Genomic DNA, 21,818 nt, shown 5'->3' with positions numbered 1-21,818 from the left:
TTGACTGGTTTGATCTCCGTGCTGTCCAAGGGACTCTTCAAGAATAGTTTCCAGAACCATAATTTGAAAGCATCAATTCTTTGGCACTTAGCCTTCTTTATGGTCCAGCATTCACATCTGTACATGACTACTGGAAAAATCATAGTTAAACCATACTAAGTCAAGACCAACTGAATTCTCAGAGGCTGTCTAGGTATGTTCACAACTACTTTGCCCTAGATGCACAGTTATTTGCTAAAAAAAGGACAGAGATGAAAAAAATGGGTATGACTTTAGTGCCATCATCTCATATTCTCTTTCCTGCTTCCTCCAAGACAATCTCAAGGGATGCATTTAGGAAACTTTTCATAAATGTATAGCACTGCAGAAACCATGAAAAGGTAAGTAAACAGAGTCATCAACAAAGTATAAATGTGGTTTTAACAAGAAATTATAGAAAGCTCAAACAGAACATTTTCAATTATGTTTTATTGAAAAATAGCTAATTTAAAATATATACATTTAAAAAACAAAAACACATAGTACTGGTAAAATACTGAATTTTTCACTTACTCTTGCCAAAGTGGCATCTTTATGTTCCCAGATGATTATTCTGCTTAAGAGGAGGGTCTCTGGTGCCCTCTGGTGACACTTCCTGAGACTGCTGTCCAGAAAGGAACAAGGGCCCCTCAGCTCAGGGCTGAGAGAACGGAGGCCAGTTCATGTCTGACTGGCCTGTGTTCCGTGGCCTTTGCCCCCCTGTCCAGGAGAAAGGCAATCTTAGAGGGTGTCTTGACCTCCCGGGGGGGAGTATTCCTCCCTTAACACTCAGCCAAACTGACAGCAAAAATAAACACTTTACTTATTGTCACTGTCTTCTTAAAAACACAAAAACAAACAAACAAAAAACCCCTATCATTATAAACTCCAAAATAATGTGGGAAAGTCTCTAAGTAATTCAGGTTGTAATCCATACCAAAAAAAAAAAAAAAAAATCAAATAATAAGAAAAAAAAACCCCAAATCAGTTAACAGGACAGCAAAACCCATAAATCTTAGGATGCAAAAAAAAAAAAAAAAAGTTGATTCTTCCCTCTGTCTTCATAACAACGGACACCAACACTCTGGACAACTCTGTGCTGGGAGTGGATGACCTTCTTGAATTTCAGGAAGCAGACCTACTCCAGACCTGTGCCATTCCTTAAATGTAACATCAGCAGAGCCTAAGTTCGTTCTCTAGGCCAAACACTTTGGACTTGAGGTTCCTCAGTTCTCCCTGTATCTTGTGTGCCAGTCGATTGCTATCACGAACCTCACAGAGAATGGCAAGATCCTGGTTTGCCTGGGCGTTGAGTGTGGCCTAGAGATTAAAAAAAAAGAAGTGATTATGGCAGATGCCAAAGGAGAGAAACCTGGCATGAAGACCCAACTACACCAGCTCCTTTCTCTGATACTCTTAGTTCACAGAGTAGATTCAATGCTTAGTGTAGAGACTTGCTGAGAGAAGGAAAATGTAGTTAGGGCAGAAAAGGCTCGAGACCACTGCTTCCCCACACGACAGGAGAGGAGCCTGAGTCAGAGGACAATCAACAATCAACAGTGAGTAAAAAGACACCAATATAGACATTATTAGTAAACGTGCCAAAGCATGAAAGGCAGCATCTCTTTGTTTCTGTATGAACCTGCTTGGCACAGAGTGACCGCTCAGGGTGTGTGGATGGACAGTTACATCTCATTAAGATGACGCTGGAGGCACCTCGCATTCTATGTGAAGCGGTCTCTCACAGGGAAGAAGTACTTTTAACCCAGTTACTTTCTCCATTTGTAAAATAGACAATTTTTTTTTCTTCTTCTTTTGGCCAGGCCATACAGCTTGTGGGACCTTGGTTCCCTGATGAGGGATTGAACCCGGATTCTGGCAGTGAGAACGCTGAGTCCTAACCATGGGACCCCCAGGGACTCCCCACAGACATGGCTCTTTGAACCCACTCCTTGAGCTGGGAGGGATGAATACTTGTGCTGAGCTGACATCGTCCTTTAGTCGCTTCAGTCTGTCCTGTCTCCCTCTGGCACGCCCGCCCTGTTTACACTGATTTCAGCGAGACCAGGAGGATGGTGATACGGCCCAGCCTCCCTCAGAGGGGCGCCGTACCGTCTGTTCACCCACACCTCTTCTCCTTCCTGGTCATGCAGGATCAATTACCTTATAGAGTATCTGCTCCACATCTTTTAGTTTTTGCCGGAGAATCTTAATGTCTGTCTTAAAGCCTTCTACCTCCAAGACACGCCGGGTCTCTAAGGCCTCGTAGCGCTTAGTCATGGCCTGCAGGCGTCTCCCCATCTTGCTGGTGCGGTCCTATACACGGGGTACAGGAAGGCCTCTGTGAGCAGAAGGGGCACCCCTAGCCAGCTGCCCCTCCATGACAGGCAGAGAACCCCACACCTTAAAGATCTCTCTCCTCACTCCTTCCTCCTCACGAATCCGGGCCAGCTCTTCTTCCAGGGAAATGCACTGCTCTTGGTACATGCTGGACAGCCTTCTCTCTTGTATGAGCTTATCCTTTAGGGACTGTGGGTCAGAAGGAGAGAAAAATTCACCTTTGTTCTTTAATTTGGGTAATCCAAATAGCACTGAGGTAAAGAAAGAAAGGATTTCTAGAAGTGCTAAATCAGTGAAGGAACAAGACATCAAGGAGAACATCTGAAAACCTACTTCTGGAGGATCCTCTAGCTTTTTTCTTAATGTGTACAGAGTAGGAAAATCTTATTTTTTTCCTTTTTGTATTTTTAGAAGTTTTTAAAAATAAAACAAATATTTTTGGCTCTTGGAAGAGTCAGATAATGGAGTTCGTAATTGTACCAAATAAGACATCACAACCTATTTGGGGACACACTTAAGTTTTTCTTTGAAAAAGAAAGAAAGAAAGAAACATCAACAGCACTTAAAACACATGTTCCATTGAGCAGCCAGGATTCAAAAATCCCAACTTGGATGTCACTTCCTTACACGGAATCCTTCCAAGACAGGACAACGCTCAGAGCTACGCGCCCTTGGCAGGAGCATGACGGCTGCCCTCCCTCCACTCTCCGTGCGCACCCCTCACGGCCACATGCTCCCTCACGCCTGCTCTCCCCTGCCTGATGCTCTTCCCCGAGGTCTGCCTGGCAAGCCCCATTCTCCGGGGCTCAGCAAAAATGCCAGACTCCAGATGGTGTTCCAGTGCTTCTCGACAAAAGCAGACCTCCAACAGCAACATACAATCTTCACAGAACCCTTCTAATTCCGTAACACCACTTTTTTTCCTCCCTAAATTTAATGTATTTTGGCTGCACCACCTGGCTTGTGGGATCCCAGCTCCCTGACCAGGGAATGAACCTGGGCCATGGCAGTGAGGGCCCAAAATCTTAACCACTAGGCCACCAGGGAACTCCCAGGACCACTTTTCTATAACCCATTCTTGGTTATTTGTTAATGTTTCTGGTCTTTCTCACCTGTTAGAATGAATGCCATGAAGACAGACCTGGTTTAGCCTGTCTGCTGCCGTACACTGAGAGTCCCGCCCACTACAGGACTTCAACAAATATCTGTTGAATGAATCTATCGATCAGTCAACACTTTAATGTTCTAAATCCCCAAACACAGTAACAAAGAGCTACTCTTTGAGACCTATTTCTTGAGATCATTGCTACAACAGCTTCCTGGACTGGATCTTATATGACAATGTTTAGGTTCTTTGAAATTCTCCGAGTTCTTTCAACAATTCCAGAATAAAAAAAAATTCTGTAAGATAGAGGAAACTACCTTAATATATTCATTTTGGTTGTGATGACTCTCATGAACTAGCCACATTTTTCCCACTTTCTCTTCTTTCTTCTTACACTGCACCTTGTATTCCTTAATCTTTGACATCAAGTGATCCTTTTCAAGCATCCAGGACTTCTCCTTATTTTGGTTTTCAAATCTGAGTTGCAGAAAGTCTTTGGTGCTCTCGTAGAGCAGCTCCTGGGTGTGGTGGAGACTAGGGAAGAAAGTACAGACATGGACATGAAGATGCTTCCCCAGTACCTGTGACAGTTACTCCAAACACAGCTAAGACGCAGTCCTTTAAAAACTGTGTAATATGTAGATTCTGTAAATACCATCAGCACTTTAAAAACATGCTACATCTGATCACTGGCAGTCTTACATGTTTTACTGAACAACGTATAAAGTATCTACACTGGTTCATAGACCGGTCTTTACAGGTATTTTTCTAGGTGCTAATTTCAGGTTATATAATTAGAAGGACCACAGAAATATTTACACACAGCCTAAGTATGGACTTTTCCAAGGCACCAGACTTTACAATAAACCAAGTCATGGGGTTCTGACTGAAGGTTAACACAAGTTCTAAAACGTCAGCACAGCTTTGCTTCTGTCTGGGCCGAGCTGCCCAAGAGCAAATCCTGCCTTTTTCCGAGACAGGCTTCCTTGGTGGAGGCAGCTCAGTGGCCTCAGCCCACGTGGCCCCTCCATTCTCCGAAACCCGAGTGCTTTCAACTCTGTGCCCTGTGCTGCAGCGCAACACTTCTTAACCTTATTTATCACTTATTTTTGCTAGATGCCACTAGATCAAGGACAGTACCAGGTACTAGACATACACAGGTACTAAATAGATTCCTGCTGAGATTTGGTAATAGACAAATGATGTTTCTGTCTTCAAAAAAAAATTTCCTTAAGAGTTAGCAACTCATCAGTTTAACATCAGCAGCTAGAAATATACTGTATCAAATGATCACACTGCTTACAAAGGGTATTAAATACCAAACTGCAGTTTTCCACTGAACACAGATGGTGAGATCCACTTAGTTCTTCTCATGAGTAATAGACTATATGGAGAAGGGGACAATGACTACATAATGTCAGAAGAGTAACCGTCATCAGATGAATATATTCAGGTACGTGTGTGTCTGTATAAACAGGGAAAGACTGACTCAGTTCCCACAAGGACCGCTCTTGCTTCCAACAGATTATTTTACTTTATCTTGTGTTATGATCTCAGTTACAAAAAGGGAAAGCATGCTCTTGCAAATGGTCTCAAAGTGACACCTAACAGGCAGCCATTAACGGCCTTGGACCTCCTGCCATTCAACACCCTCAGGATACCAATCTATTGGAAGGAGCACATCAAATGCTCAGATCTGCAGAATACGTTGAACTAGGGAGGTTATTAATAATCTGACAGATGTAAAATTATACTTTATTCTGACAATTTAAAAATATTGTCCCCTTAAAAACAATTCAAATCCAATACAAAGTGGAGATGCTATGCTTAAGCACAAAACACCAAAAATAAAGATGGAGAGGTACCAGCCAAATGCAAACACGACATGATGTTGGAAGCAGCAGGGCCTGCCAGGGGCCAAGGGCATCTTCTACCTGCACTGGTCAGTGAGTTCAACTTGAGTATCATGTCTAGTTTAGTGACCATGCTTTAGAATGCAGGAAGAGACACTAAAAAAGTTTGCGAAGCAATAAAAAAACCAACAGGATGAAGATTGCAAGGTGAAAAAGAATATACACACACACACTCCAGGGGATCTTCCCAACCCAGAGATTGAAACTGAATGCGGAGGCAGATTCTTTACCATCTGAGCCACCAGGGAAGCCCATATACACACACAATTTTTTTTGGCCGCACCACATGGTTTATGGAATCCTAGTTCCCCAACCAGGGATTGAAGCTGGGCTCTTGGCAGTGAAAGCTCCGAGTCCTAACCACTGGACCACCAGGGAATTCCTGTGAAAAAATATTTTAAAACGTAGGATGTTTAATGCAGGATAGAAAAGGTAAGATAAAGGTTATCAAGTGGTCAAGAATTATTTATTATGCACCTGTTCTGCACACAGGAAAAGACCTTGGGGAAGAGATATCATTAAAATAGAAGGTGAAAAGGCCCATCACTGAGTCACGCTGGTCATCACAGGCGATGGAGGGGAGAGATGTAAGCAAAAGTGCACCCCTCCCTGGGAAGGTCAGAGAAGGGGTGACTGAAGGGCTGCTGCACCGTGAGTGCTGCATGAACCAAGGCCTCAGGAGTCCGGCTGAAGAATGAGGTGAGCTATAGCCAGAGGAGCAGAGACTGAGGGCCGAGACTCCCAAGGGCCGAGGCAGCAGGAGACACTCACAGGAGGAAGCCTGCAGGGCACAAGGGGACTGGCGACAGCAAACACAGCTTGGTGACAGCAATGATTTAAACCAGAACACAGCTTGAGCCATTGTGGGAGGAATGAGAGGGCAGAGAACGGACAGGAGAGGCTTCTGGATTCACAGACAACGGGGTTTGGAATCAGAAATTGGAGAGTAGGGAGCAGAAAACAACCCTGAGTGTCCAAACTTGAGAAAGCACATGGATGGGACAGCACTGGGCTAAATGGGAAAGAATGGAGCAGCAGGTCTGAGGTGGGGAGGGGTGCTTGTCAGGAAAGAGGAAGCTGAGTTTCAGTCGTGGTGAATTTGAGGTTTTCAAACATACTCTATTGAAGACGTCTCTACAGCCCAGCTCTGGTCACTGGAAGTGGACAAACAGTTGAGGGTGAAATGGGAAAGAACCAAGAAAAACAGGTGCTGCGGGAACCAAGGGAGATGGATTTCAGAGAGGGGGTGGTCAGAGGCCCAGACACACAGAAAGACACGAATGAACTCAGTGATGACTTTAGACGGCATGCTGAGCAAAACAGGGAACAAGAGCAGACTGCAGAAAGTGGGGGATAGGCAGGCAGGAATGGTGTAAAAACAGCAATACAGATAGTTTCCATTTTCTGGTGCAGGTATGTAAAGTCGAAAAAGAGAAAAGGACTGTTATGCTGACTTAGATAACCCATCAGTGGAGAAAAGGACATTCCAGGACGGTAAGATCAGACTACAATCCTCAGAGGGGTTGAGGGGAGTGTGTAGAGCCCCCTGTCCTGTAGGAAAAGCATCAGATGAGCACACCAGGGAACTGGGAGAGAGGCAGGGGCGGAACTGCTGAGACAGCTCCTTCAGCACCAGGACCCTTGCTGCTACTGGACAGGACTGCCAGCTTGCAGGATCTTAGCTCCCCCACCAGGGATCGAACCTGCGACCTTGAAAGTGAGTGTGAGTGTCCTGACCCCTGGACCTTCCAAACCACATGGGAAACACGTGAAACCTGTCCAGTGTGGCTCGTGAGTATTCACCTTCTGGTGAGCTCTGTGATTCTGTCTCGGCTTCTCTGCTGATGAATCTCCACTTCCTCGATGCGGATCCGCCTCTCCTCCATGAGCCCTGCCACCTGCTCCCGCGAGAGCCGGGTCTGCTCCTCCAGCTGCGCCTGCAGCGCCTCCACCTGGACAGGCCGGAGGGGCGAGGCGTCCATTTTCGCTCTACTCTTGCTCACTTCTCACCTTTAACAGTGAGCCTCTCTCCAGAAAAACAAAAATCCCACAAACAAAAAAAAAAAACAGATGTGCAGCAGCAAAACAAACAGGAGAAAAATCTTGACTGGACTCCTCTTTATGTCTTACATGTGGTCTCAGGCCACACAAAAGCATACTCCATCCAACCAAGCAGAGCACCCATGTCACACCAGAAAGGCTGGACAAGCCCATCTCCCCTCTCCGAGACGCTCACCTTCTCACCATCTCTCTCTCTGGGCTTTTGAGACTGTCTCCCTTTTGGGACTTCCTAGTTGCATAGAGAAAGACTCATTTCTTCATTTTTAAATTTAAAAGGTGCAGCAAAATGAGTATAATGTGATTTCCTTGTCTGAGTCAGGCTGTCTTGACCCCATATGGCGACACTGGCCAAAGGTAGAAACTGTCCATTTACATTAACATGCCCTCTGACAAGGGCAGGAACTTGAGTGCAGTTAGATGAAAAATCACGGTTGTAGGTGACATATGATGACCAGATGGTGAGAGGGTGACTCATTACTCTCCTGGACTTTGGAATACATGCACCAGACAAATGGATGTACCCCTAAAGGTCACCGTTTCGGGACAGACAGCTGCAGCTCTGCGTGTCCCGGGCCAACTGCACAGGGAGTTCTGACAGTGATGACTCTGGTGGCAGGGTCATAAGCTGAATGACTGCGGGTTCACACCAGCACTTCTAGAACGGTGCAGTACAGAGTAATGGTTGTAAAGACAGAGCTCTGGGAAATTAGGAAAAACCTCAAATTTCCAATCCCAAAATGCCCAGAGGAAACACATGTGCCAGGAGGCATGTGGCACACGCTAATGAGGGCACAGGACCTGCTCCAGGCCCGTGTGCAGAGCGGCTGTAGTCGTACCTGGAGGGCGAGGGTCTGGATGTCTCTCTGATGCAGCCCAGTGCTGACCTCCTTTTCTCTCCCTGCTGATTTCTTCCTGCTGCCTTTAGAATCTAAAACAGAAAACACTGCAGACCTTCACTTAGGTTTTCTTTCTGCTTTTCAAGCATCAACATTATCTTTGCAGAGAAGTTTGGTTTTCTTTATATGGAAGAGAAGGAAAGGAAGAAAAATGACAACATACAATAACTACAATGCTCAATTATGCAAAGAGGTATCTCTTAATGGAATTCTGTTAGGATGTCACCTGGATCTTTCTGAAGAATAAACTACACTAAATTTTCCTTTGGAGTTGCATCTAATTTCTTTGTAAAATCTTATTTAATGAAAAAGGGTAATGAATTAAAAAAACTAAATCTGAACATTTAGCTATGATGTCTAACCCAGTTTTCAATGGAAAAAATGATTTTAAAAACAAGCAATGCTAAAACTGCACTAAACATAATTTGATGATTTAGATGATTCAAGAAGCTTATTTATTCTTTTTATTGAGGTATAGTAATTTATATTTGTTTCATGTGCACAACATAGCAATTCAAAAATTTTATAGATTATACACTTATTATGAAGTACTGGCTATATTCCTTGTCCTGTACAATATATCTTTGTAGCTTATTTATATACATAGTAGTTTGTTCCTCTTAATCCTTTACCCTTATTCTGCCCCTTCTCTTCCTTCACTCTGCAGGTAACCATTAGTATGTTCTCTACATCTGTGAGTCTGTTTTTGTTCTATACTCACTAGTTTATTTTTTAGATTCCACATAAAAGTGATACCATACAATATTTTTCTGACTTATTTCACTTAGCATTATGCCCTCTAAATCCATCCATACTGCTGCAAATGGCAAGACTTCATTTTTTTTTAATGCCTGAGTAGTATTCCATTCATCTTCTTTAACCATTCATCTGCTGATGAACACTTGGGCTGCTTCCATATCTTGACTATTATTATTATAAACACTATTGCTATGAATACTGAGGTGCATGTTATTTCGAGTTAGAATTTTTGTTTCCTTTGTAACAGCAGACCTCAAAAGTGCTTATCTCCACATGTGTAGTGATGCATTAGCTAGACTTATTACGGTGAATATTTTGTAGTATATACAAATATCAATTTACTATTTTGCACACTTAAAACTAACATTATATGTCAATTATATCTCAATTTTTAAAAATTGGGCTTTCCATTAATAAAAGAGAAAAGGATAAGAAGACTGAGGGTTAGAGAGAATAATTAATAGGCTGTGATTCCACACATTATCCAAATATATTTTATGACTTATCACCATAAGCATACTAATTAAATATATTTTTTATTATACTTTATTAAAACATCATACAAAGGTTTTTTAAAAAAAGCTCAGTAAAATCTGAGACCACTAGCAGCATGATTATGACTATTTATTATCACTTTATAGTAGGAAAAAATGTCTAATTATTTGCCCTGTGCTTTTTAATTCTCCATCAATAAGAATTTCTAAAAATACAGCTGGTACCTGCTCTGAGAGCTGAAGATTCATTCTTTTCACATACTTCTACAGGCTGAACAGTCTTCTGGAGAATGCTGACCTGAAGATGCAAAAAAAACAAAAAGTACAGAAATAGTCTTCTTATAAATATAGTATTTCATTTTTTAGCTTTAGTTCTGCAGATCAAACACCATTCATAAATTAAACTAGTCAAAACTTATACAATCATATAAGGATGCCATGCATATGGGAGACCAGAGAAGACAAACTGGATAAAACCCACTAACAAACTGAATACACACTGACTAAAACCAGTGCTGGTGATATAAATGGAAAAATAAAATTTCAGGACTACTTGGCAATATCTACCAAAAAAAGAGAAAGTGGTCTTTGACAAGGTCCTTTAGGAAAGTAACAGAAACACTGAAGCATGCATATATGGATATGTATAAAGATGTTCACTGAAGCACTGTTTATAGTGTGAAAAAGTGGAAATCTCAATCTCACATATTTCTATATGAGTAGAAAAAAAGCTTTCTCTCTAGGGTACAGGATTATGGGAGACTGTCACTTTTCTATTAGATTCCTGAAATCTGTGTTTGTTTTTAACAGAGACCACACTTTACTTTTGCAGTCGGTGTAAATGAAGACTTAAAAAGAACCTCGTATTGAAACTTGCTCCCACACTAAGTCTGTTCCTGCTGCTCTCTCTAATCTCATCCAAGACACCTCCTCCTCTAAGCTTAAGGTTTCCAAATGGCAGAATGGGGTAAACAATGCTACTTTCCAAGGCTTTTGAAGAAAAAGAATAAAATCACAAACCTGTTTGTAATTGCAGAAAATGCTCTGAAACCTTAAGCAAACTGAGACCATGGTAGCTAATTCTCATTTGAGCTTCTTTAGCAAGGACCAAAGTTGTCTGATTATGGACCCCAGCCTGCATTTTGTAAAAGCCTTGTTTATCCTGCTATACAGAGGAGGACTTACTTTGTTGGGAGGCTCCTTATAAAAATAGGTCACTTCTCCAGTGTCTGTTCCCACAAGAGCCAAGAGATTCTGAATCTTCTTCTTGTCTTCTAGCTCCCTGAAATTCTCATAGAGAATAAACATACATTGTGTCCAGAGTAAGTAAATGTTTGTTTAAAGGATCTCCCTTCTGACTCATTTATTTTTAAAGCAATGATAACCTCAAATTAAAATTAAATCAGATTAACCTCCTACACTGTTGGTGGGAATGTAAACTGGTGAAGCCACTATGGAGATCATTATGGCGGTTCCTTAAAAAACTAAAAATAGAGCTACCATATGACCCTGCAACCCCACTCCTGTGCATATAGTTGGAAAAGACGAAAACTATCTAATTCAAAATGATACATGTACCCCAATGTTCACAGAAGCACTATTTACAATAGTCAAGACAAGGGGGCAAGCTAGTGTTCACCAACGGGTGAACAGATAAAGAAGATATACTATACACACAGGGCTTCCCTGACAGCTCAGCTGGTAAAGAATCCACCTGCACTGCAGGAGACCCCAGTTCGATTCCTGGGTCAGGAAGATCCGCTGGAGAAGGAACAGACTGCCCACTCCAGTACTCTCGGCTTCCCTTGTGGCTCAGCTGGCAAAAAATCTGCCTGCAAATCAGGAGACCTGGGTTTGATCCCTAGGTTGGGAAGATCCCCTGGAGAAGGGAATACTCCAGTAATATAATCCAGAATACTCCAGTTTTCTGGCCTGGAGAATTCCATGGACTGTAGGCCATAGAGGTGCAAAGAGTCAGACCCAATTGAGTGACTTTCACTTCACTTTACTTCACTACACACACACAATGGGATGTTACTCAGTCATAAAAAAGAATGAAATAATGCTATTTGTGGCAACATGGATCGACCTGGAGATTATTATACTTAGTGAAGTCACACAAAGACAAATATCATGGTATCACTCATACGTAGAATCTAAAAAAATGATATAAATAAACTTATTTACAAAACAGAAACAGATTAATAGATGCAGAAAGCAAACTTATGGTTACCAAAGGGGAAGAGGGGAGGGTGAACTGGAAGCCAGATCAACATACACACACTAGAGATAAAGCAGTCCTAACTGTGTAGTGCCGGGACTCGACTCAGTATTCTGTAAGAACCTATCTGGGAAAAAATCTGAGAAGTAAATATATATGTACACATAAATGTATATTTATAGGTATATACACATATGTAGGCATAACTGAATCACTTTGCTGTATGCCTGAAACATTGAAAATCAAAAGTGTCAACAGAGAGGAGAGAGCATCAGCAATAGGCTCCAAAAAATTAACTACACTAAATTAAATTAAATAGGATTTATCTAGACTTCAGCTCTAATTTTAAGAGCATCAGGCATTTAGATTCAGGAATTCAGAGAACCCAGCAGGAAAAAACTCAATCAGCTGGTTGAAGAGCGTGAAGGCAGATACCAGGGCATACTGTTCAAATCTGCCTCTTCAGCTACGTGGGAGCTGACAGCTCACAGCTGGATCTCTCTCCAGGCCTGCCCTGAGTCCAGGCAGCCTGTCTCCCCAACTGTATGCTCAAGGAGCAGCCTGCACCCAGGGCCTGGCTACTGAGGGGTAGGAAGCCCAGTCCTCTCACCTCATTTCAGGATCTGAGGACCATCCAGAACGGCACCCTGTGGCAGGGGCTGAGGCCTGCTGTCACTGAATCGCCACTTAGCCTCTGCCCACTCAGACCTTCCAGAGTGCTCCGTGGTGATTTACTCCTGAGCACACTCCCCACAAAGCTCCTGCAAGCAAATCTCCATTGTGGAGTACATTTTCCTGGAAACTGACCCCAGACAGTTGATACCACAAATGGATCAAGGAAGCAAACTTTAAGAGAGATGCCAGGGACTTCCCTGGTGGTCCAGTGGTTAAGACTTCGCCTTCCAACGCAAGGGGAGCAGGTTTGATCCCTGGTCAGGGAGCTAAATCCCACATACCTTGCAGCCAAAAAACTAAAACATAAACCAGAAGTAATATTGTAACATGTTATAAATTCAATAAAGACTTTATTAAAAAATCTTTAAAAAACACAGTGAGATTTCAGAGCCTGGGATATGCAGACCTATTAGTGTTCTTAGGAGCAAGAGAGGTGAGTGGTCAACAGGGTAGAGCCTAAACAATCAAGTAAAAGTAAAGGCAGGAGGAGGGCTGGGCTGCATTCTATACACACTCACAATCTCTGACCCACTTCCCACACCCCAGCCAGCTGTCAAGACTACTACCTAAAGAAGAAGCTGAATCTCCGAGAGGTAAGACCTGGTGAGACCACAGCGAGAGGACATGGTCATGATCCCTCAGCCCTTCCTCCAAGGGCCTATGGCCATTTATTCAAGTAATTGTGCATTGTGGGGAAGGAAACACCCAGACATTTCAAGGACTGCTGGACAGTCTGAACTGACTTTGACACCTAGTGACATGAAGCATTATCTAGGGCATACAGGAACCAGGTAACAAACAGAATTTTGGTTCCGGTCCAGCTCAAAGTGGGTCCACTGGATCCAAACCCATCTCCAAATGTATAATTGAAATGAACATAATTGGCGGTTGGCAAAATCTCCAAATTGTTTTCTTGGTTTCTGTGTTAAAGCAAGTGGAAGCCTCTGAAACTGCCTCTCTGCACCCCAGCCACAATGGTAAACCAAGACTAAAGGACGTAAGGGTGAGGGTCCCCATCAAATCCCCTTTAATTCACAAGTATGATCCTGCAAAACCAGACAGGCAACAATGCACTGCTACCAAGTAGGTACGACTTTGGTGACTGTGCCAGCTGCAGTAGCACTTTTGCTAGAGCAAAGAACCTGGTCTTAGGTACACAGCATGTGGCCATGGTTAAGCAAATGCACTCCCTTCAAAAAGTTACAGGACCAGAGCAGTTCTCGTTCAGGTGAAGTGAACAAGAGGATACTTCTACAGGCTTTCTGAGGACCTTGTTAGCTCTTCTGTTCAATACCAAATCTGTCCAAAGGGACCTGGATCTGTTCACCACTGAACTATCAAATTAAATCAGATGGGACAAACAAGAAGTGCAAGTGGGTTAGAACCCTCATGCGTGCTCCAAAGGGGTGGAGGCAACCCTACATAGCACGTCAGCGAAGTTTCAGGGGTCTGATCTAGGCACGCCAGGACACTCCCTTCAAAATGAAGGACAGATTATTGTACCTCATGCCTACCACCACCAAGAAGGACTCCTAATGCCAGAGGAACTGCTCAGTGTCTGAAGACAACATGTCCTTTCTCTGGGACACTGCACAGGTAACAGGTGACATGGAAGGTGACACAGGACACTGCGCTGACCCATGGAACAGGTGTCGTGGAAGGTGACCCGGGACACTGCACTGACCCATGGAACAGGTGTCGTGGAAGGTAACCCGGGACATTGCACTGACCCATGGAACAGGTGTCGTGGAAGGTGACCCGGGACACTGCGCTGACCCATGGAACAGGTGTCGTGGAAGGTGACCCGGGACACTGCACTGACCCATGGAACAGGTGTCGTGGAAGGTGACCCGGGACACTGCACTGACCCTTGGAACAGGTGTCATGGAAGGTAACCCGGGACACTGCGCCGACCCATGGAACAGGTGTCGTGGAAGGTGACCCAGGACACTGCACTGACCCATGGAACAGGTGTCATGGAAGGTGACCCGGGACACTGCACTGACCCTTGGAACAGGTGTCGTGGAAGGTAACCTGGGACACTGCGCTGACCCATGGAACAGGTGTCGTGGAAGGTGACCCGGGACACTGCGCTGACCCATGGAACAGGCGTCGTGGAAGGTGACCTGGGACACTGCGCTGACCCATGGAACAGGCGTCGTGGAAGGTGACCCGGGACACTGCGCTGACCCACGGAACAGGTGATGTGGAAGGTGACCTTCATTGCATCCCAGAGCTGAAAGGAAGTGCTACATTAGGTCAAGGCTGAAACTATCAAGGAGATTGAGCCAGGAATCTAAAACCTCCCAACAAAGAACACCCTGGACCTGACGGCTTCTGTGGTGAATTCCACTGAACACTTAAAGGACTAACAGCAATTATCCTCAAACTTTTCCAAAAACTGAAGAGGAGGCAACAGTTCCTTTTACTTTCTATGAGGCCAGCACCGCCCTGATACAAAAGCTGGACAGACACTACATGAAAACCACTACAGACCTTACAGACATCAATACAAAAATCCTCCACAGGACATTAGCAAACCTGCATTCAGCAGCATGTTAAAAGGATACACCAGGATTAAGTGGAATTTATTCCTGGAATACAAGCATGGTTCAACACATGAAAGTTGACCAAAGAATACATCACACTGACACAATGAAGGAGGAAAACACACGATCATCATCTGATACAGAAAAAGCATCTGACAACATTCAACACCCTTTTTAGATAAAAACACTCAACTAATTAAGAAGAGCAGGAAACAACCTCTGTACAATAAAAGCCACAAATGAAAAACCCACGGTTAAAGTCACACTCAATGGTGAAAAACTGCAAATTCTCTAAGATCAAGAACAAGACAAGGCTGCCCAATGTGCAACTTCTATTTAACTTAGTACTAAAGTCCTAGCCAGACCAAGTAGGCAAGAAAAAGGAAGAAAAGACTCAAGTTGGAAAGCAAGAAATAAAATAATCCTGTTCACAGATGACATGATCTTATACTCAGAAAACCCTAAGGATTCCACAAAAAATTTTCTTAAAAATTAAAAAAAATTGTTAGAACTAGTAAAGGAATTCAGCAAAGGAGCACAACACAAATCCAACATGCATTTCTACACTGACAATGTAAAATATGAAAAGAATATTAGGAAAAGAATTTGATGCACAACAGCATCAGAAAGAATATTCAAGAATTAATCAAGGAAAGGAAAGACTTGTATAGTGAAAACACTCTTGTAAGAAATTAAAGATGAAATAAACAAATGGAAAGATATCCTGTGTCCATGGATTGGAAGACATAATATTAAGATGTCAACATTGTTTAGAGCAATCTACAGATTCCATGCAAGTCCTACAAAACTCCTGTGTGGGCCGGAGAGAAAGTTCTGGAGATGGACAGGGGTGTGGCTGCACAATGACATGAATGCACTTAACTGAAGTGTATACTGAACTATACACTGAAAAATGGTAAAAATGGTAAATTTTAGGTTAAGTATATTTTACCAGAATTAAAAAAGAACTGTGCTGTAGCAGGTGCCCTGGCACACTGCTCAGATGCCCACCACCAAGGGGCTCAGTTCTTCTTCAGCAACTGGACTGAAGGGGGCCGCCTTTCCCAAGTTTATATCCCTCCTTGGTGGGAGCTGCATCCAATGACAGATCACTCCCTGTGGAGCTGAATAAGACCTCTGTCCCTTGGTGGACCCTGGTGGTGGTGGTTTAGTCACTAAGTTGTGTCACCTCTTGCAAACCCATGGACTATAGCCCACCAGGCAGGCTCCACTGTCCATGGCATTTCCCAGGCAAGAATATTGGAGTGGGCTGCCAAGTTTTCTTCTCCAGGGGATCTTCCCAATCCAGGGATCGAAACTGTGTCTCCTGCCACTACAGGTGGATGCTTTACCACTGAACCACCAAAGAAGTCCTTGGTGGACTCTACTGTAATTCAAATTCTCCCTCAACCCAAATCTGCTCAGAGCTGTTCCCCCTAAGAGTCTCCCTACTGACCATCATCCAGGCAAACTCCTATCTCAGAGCCTGATCCTTGGGAACGCAGCCAAGAGGACGACCACAGAAGAAATGCATCTCATTCCATGCGGTTTAGAAACATGCCCCCAGCATCTCCTTCCTCCCACTGGTACCTGATTCTTAGGCGGTCATTTTCTGAGTAGAGGCGTAGGACGTGCTCTCGCTCCTGGAAGAGGCAGACCTGCATGTCACTCAGAGCTTTCTGTAGCTCGGCAATCTCTTCCTCCCTCTGCTGCAAATCCCACTGCAGTTTATGCTGGTGAGAAAAAAAAAAGGCAGCTGACAAGATATTGGGCTTCAGAGGAGTAGCTCTTACTGCATGCAGTGGTGGCAGTTTATGTAGAAATATTACAAAGTGGACAGTTTCAGCAACGCAGGCTCCAAACGACAACAGGCTGTGTACAGACGAGTTTAAACCCACAAGGTGAATGACATCAGAGCTCTCACATCATCTCCTCTTACAGACGACAGAACCCAGGACACCACATGATCCACCTGTTATAGTCACTCCTTTTTCTGGCTACAACGTGCAGCTTGCAGGATCTCAGCTCCCTGACCAGGGATCGAACCAGTGCCCCCTGCAGAGGAAGCTCGAAGTTCTAACCACTGGAACACCAGGGAATTCCCAAGTCACACTTTAATGCTTTTTATGTAATACACATTATAAAACTCTGGAAAACAAAGATGAAAGGTGTGATTCCTGCTTACAGAGCAGGAGAAATTGTGTGGGGAGACAGACATGCCAATAATTAAAAGGAAAGAATGACTGAATGGAGGAGCACACATGGGGGAAGGGTAAGCACGGCACAGGAAGAATCTCTGACAGCTGCTGGGGGATCAGAGACCACCAGAGAGCTGAAGCTTGAGAGGAAGACAGAGATGGAGGAAGGCAGTGCTCTTGGGAAACAGCTGGAAATGCAAGGACCTCAGTATCACTGATGGCTCAGACAATAAAGAACCTGCCTGCAATACAGGAGACCTGGGTTTGATCTCTAGGTTGGGAAAATCCCCTGGAGAAGGGAACAGCTACCCACTCCAGTATTCTTAAAAATAGGCTTCCCTGGTCGCTCATATGGTAAAGAATCTGCCTCCAATGAGGGAGACCTAGGTTTCATCCCTGGGTCAGGAAGATCCCCTGGAGAAGGGAACGGCAACCCACTCCAGTATTCTTGCCTGGAGAATCCCATGGAGAGAGAAGCCTGGTGGGCTACACTGCATGGAGTCCCAAAGTGTCAGACACGACTGAGGGACTAACACACAGCATCATTGGAGCAGAAAGTGAGAGGTCGATGGAGCAGGGTGACCCTATGGGCTGGATCCGAGAAGCTGTTCAGGATGAACAGGAGTGTGAGAGTGCGGCCTGAGAGTCTGAGGTGAGACAGGAGTTTGGACAGTGCGGCAGCAAGGATGCTGAGGTGGCGGGAAGGGACTGAGGGATGTCTGGGAGGCAGGATCAGTGGGTCTCAGCAAGCGACTGGAGGGAGCCTGGGCAGAACCATAGGCGCTGACGCCATCACAAAGAAGAAAGAAGCCTTAAGAGACAGGAGTGGAGGGAGGGGATGACAGGGGTCTACGTGTACGCACAGGCGGGGGGAAAGAGGGTTCTTGAATTCGGATACGGACACAGCACCATGGAGCTCAGCAGGAGGAGTCAGCCCTAGTTACCTGGGTGTCACCATCCCACTGAAAGAGGAAACAGAACAGGCTCCATTTTGAAAGCGGGACTCCATCTTGAGCCGGACTGTCGACTTTGAGCTATATGCCCAGTATCTACGGAAACGACATACCAACTAGAAAACCAGACCCCCCAGATGGAAAAGCCCCACGGCTTTTATGGCTGGTCCCTAGACTCTCCCCTAAAAGAATACCCTAATTATCTGTGTAACCGAATAGAATCATAAATTATATTATGCTTATTGGGGTATGACCACAGGCCTATTGATAATTGTCCACAGTTAAGTACCTAGGCTTAAGGCATACGAACACCGGTTAACTTTGATTGTATCTTTTTTCCCTTTGTTCAGACTAGTTTCAGAGAATTTGGGGAGGGGGGTTTGAGCACCTACACTTAGGGTATATAAGGTTTTCACAAAAACTGGTTGGGGCCCTTGGCTAAGAGGAGACTCTGCCTTGGGCCCACTGGTGTAATAAACTGCACTCCACTATCTGCACTGTCCTTCTGAGTGAGTTTGTTTCCCAGAATGCGTGGCTACAACACCATAGGCAGGAGGACGTGTGGACAAAATGAGATCACTTACAGCAGAATCACAAAGAACTTTGACATTTAAGGTTAAGGAAGGAGAGGTCACTCTCACCTTCTGAGTGGCCCATACTCGTCTGTGGAGTTTACCCTCTAAATAAATCTACCTCTTGAGTGTCATTTTGTCTCTCACTGAATTTTTTCTGCAATGACAGCAAGAACCTGAGTTTTACTAAGCCCTGAGACCAAAGACCAAAACCCCTACAGGTGGGAGAAGTTAGCAGTTAATGTACTGTATGCTAACAGTATGCTGCCCACAAGTACACAGACCCCAGACAGGCTGGAACTATCAGGGGGATGATGCTGACTCCTGATGACCTCACCGCCAGCCAATCATAAGAATGTCCGTGAGCTGGCCACACCTTCTCTGAACCATTATGATAGAACTTCTTCCTACCTTCTCCAAAGGGACACAGTTTTGAGGGCAGCAACTTAAGTCTTTTCCAATTCACTGTCCCCGCCTCCCCCCCCCGCCCCCCCAAAAAAGTATTAGGAAAGAAAGCTGTTAGTGAAGACTGAGAACTGGTCAGGGAGGCAAGCCAGACACTGGGAAAGAAAAACAACTCTGGAATCAAAACGGAAGCAGGCCTCTCAGAGGTCAACGGGGAGCATACTGCAGAAGTCACTGAGGCAACAGGTCCTGGAGCCACAGGAGGAGCAGCTGCAGGCAAGGAGTCGCTGAGCAGGGGACCGAGTCAAACCACTCTGGAAGGCTGGCTGGGAAAGAAAGCTGCCCCGGCCCCGAGAGAAGAGCTGGGGAAGCTTGGCTACAGGGGGGCCTTCTCTTCTGTTGGGAAAGACTTGAGTCTACCTGTATACTGAGGAGGAAAAGCCAATGTCAGAAGAGGTTAAAGACAAAGACAAAGGAGAGTTCCCCGGTGGCCGAGTGGTTAGGATTTGGGGCTTTCACAGCCATGGCCCGGGTTTAATTCCTGGTTAGAAATCAGATCCTGCAAGCTGCGTGGCATGGCCAAAAAATAAACAAACTGCTGGATCTGTTCAGCCTCACTATGCTCCCTGCAGCAGTGAGGAGGGGACGGATATGGGAGCAGGTGACTGAGCGTGGTCAGGAGGAAAGTGAGGCTGCCAGAGGAGAGAGAGGGGCCTGTGGGCCAAAGGGCAGCAGGGAAGGCAGGGCCCGGGCCTGGAAGGGTGGAGGCCGGGACCGGGAGTCTACACTGAAGGGTAAAACTTCCATGTGGTGTCTGAGAACACCATGATTTGTTTCCTGTGAATTTATCTTCCAATGACCTTTTTAGGACAGTGGTTCTCAAGTGGGGGGTGGGGGGGTGGGGTTTGCCTAAGCCCCCAGGAGAACTCTGGTGTTGTCTGGGGGCACTGCTGACTGTCACCACTTCGGGGTGCGGGTGGGGGCTACTGGTATCCAGCGAGCAGAGGCCAGGGATTCTGGTACAGGTCCTTTGTGCACAGGACAGTCTGTATGACAAAGAACTGGCCAGCCCTCACTGTGGGTGAGGCCATGGTCAAGAGGCCCTGATCCAGGACACAGGTGGTGGACGGGGTAAGCCGCAGGGCGGGCTGCTGCCAGTAAGGGGCACAGACCAGTAGGGCCACATGCAGGCAGTGCAGCGACTCCTGGAGTGAAGCCAAGGGGGTGCCATTTAGAGAGGGACAGGGCGGCCAGGAGCTAACACACGGCTCTGAGAAAACTGAGAAGTCAGGGAGCTGGGGAGGCAAAACTGGCATGAAGTCAGGCGTGGGGCGGAGAAAGAACTAGAGGCACAGGAAGGCTGAGGAAGAGTCACGGCTTCAGAGACAGAGCGGTCTGGGGCATCGTGATCCAGTGAGGCACTTGGGAGAAGGGCAGCTTGGCAAGGCGGGAGGGATCTACAGAGAACATGGACATGTGTGCTCTGACGCCAGCTGGCACTCGCGGGTGATCTCAGCATTGGACAGGCTCGCTCAGAGTCCAGGATGGCCGCGCCGGGTCCTCCTTACCTGCCCCTCGCACACTTCCCTGTACAGCTCCAGCTTCTTTAACAAGTCCTCATTCTCTGCCTCACACTCAGACATCTTCTTCTGATAATATTCCAGAAGCTCCTGAGAGGGGCAGAGGACAGCCAGACGATCCTCCACCGAAGGCAGGGGAGTCGACTGTACAGAATCGGAGAAGGACACGCCCTTCCACCTGGCAGGGCTGCTGAAGCTGCCGGCAGCCTCATGTTTGTGGATAGCTGCAGGCCTGTGAGAGTAGGGGAAGGATACATTCATAAAACTGTGTGAACGTCTATGAGATGTTACAATTCCTCAAATTAAAAATAAGGCTTAAGTTCTGAAAGTGCTCATAATGAAGGTGCTCACAAACCTAAGAGTTTGATATTACAGGTTCGTGAATAATCAATCTTATGAACTGCTCTCCAGGTATTAAAGGCTTAAAGCTGGATTCAAAATACAAGTTAGACAGTAAAAAGAGATCATTTAAAAGAAAAAAAAAAGGAATATCAACTAAGTAAGGCCAGAGAGTGACAGTCAGAAAATTTGATACTATTAAGAATACAGCAACAGGAACACTTACATGCTGTTGGTGGAGGGTAAACTACAGAAAGTAAATCGGTTAAATCTAGTAAAATGCAATAATCTTGTCCACACATACGTATAATGTGACAACACAAAAATGTTCATAGAAACATTATTTGTGATAACAAAAACAGTAAACTTTCCCAATTTCTGTTCAATAGGATAATGGATAAATGGTGTATTCAGACAATGGAATATTTTCAAAGTTACAGAAAACATGAATTAGAGATCCATGTATGACTGAGTGAATCATCTGAATAATATTAAATGGGAAAATGCATGTAGATGCATATACACAAGATATTACCACTCATTTATAATCAGTACTTGCAAAATGAAAGTTTACTTTAAGGGATAGACATATAAGTGGAACAAGTGTTAAGGATTAGGTAAATTATTAAGTGGATCAAGATTCAGGATTAGAAAACAGAGCCTTGGGACTTCCCTGGTGATCCAGTGGGTAATTCCAAGCTCCGAAACAGGGTGCATGAGTTTGATTCCCGGTCAGGGAA

The 21,818-nt window shown here is 44.9% G+C and overlaps 1 protein-coding gene across 5 annotated transcripts in view; it reads right to left on the bottom strand.

Annotated features, from left to right (window-relative positions):
• Nucleotides 1–451: 451 nt before the first annotated feature.
• Nucleotides 452–21,818, bottom strand: part of CCDC77 (coiled-coil domain containing 77) — a 30,622-nt gene continuing 9,255 nt past the window's right edge. For all 5 annotated transcript variants that reach the window (XM_020882157.2, XM_020882158.2, XM_020882155.2 and 2 more), the window contains exons 3-12: nt 20,728–20,971; nt 16,622–16,764; nt 10,772–10,868; nt 9,812–9,884; nt 8,274–8,365; nt 7,180–7,328; nt 3,781–3,997; nt 2,422–2,547; nt 2,182–2,334; nt 452–1,338 (exon numbers count right to left, since the gene is read on the bottom strand). In XM_020882157.2, the coding sequence (XP_020737816.2) occupies nt 1,192–1,338; nt 2,182–2,334; nt 2,422–2,547; nt 3,781–3,997; nt 7,180–7,328; nt 8,274–8,365; nt 9,812–9,884; nt 10,772–10,868; nt 16,622–16,764; nt 20,728–20,971 (1,441 nt within the window). In that variant the 3' untranslated portion in view covers nt 452–1,191. The remainder of the gene's footprint in view (nt 1,339–2,181; nt 2,335–2,421; nt 2,548–3,780; nt 3,998–7,179; nt 7,329–8,273; nt 8,366–9,811; nt 9,885–10,771; nt 10,869–16,621; nt 16,765–20,727; nt 20,972–21,818) is intronic.

Source organism: Odocoileus virginianus, chromosome 23 (genome assembly GCF_023699985.2).
Source record: "Odocoileus virginianus isolate 20LAN1187 ecotype Illinois chromosome 23, Ovbor_1.2, whole genome shotgun sequence".
NCBI classification, from domain to species: Eukaryota; Metazoa; Chordata; class Mammalia; order Artiodactyla; family Cervidae; genus Odocoileus; species Odocoileus virginianus.
This window is presented reverse-complemented; position numbering and strand designations above follow the sequence as displayed.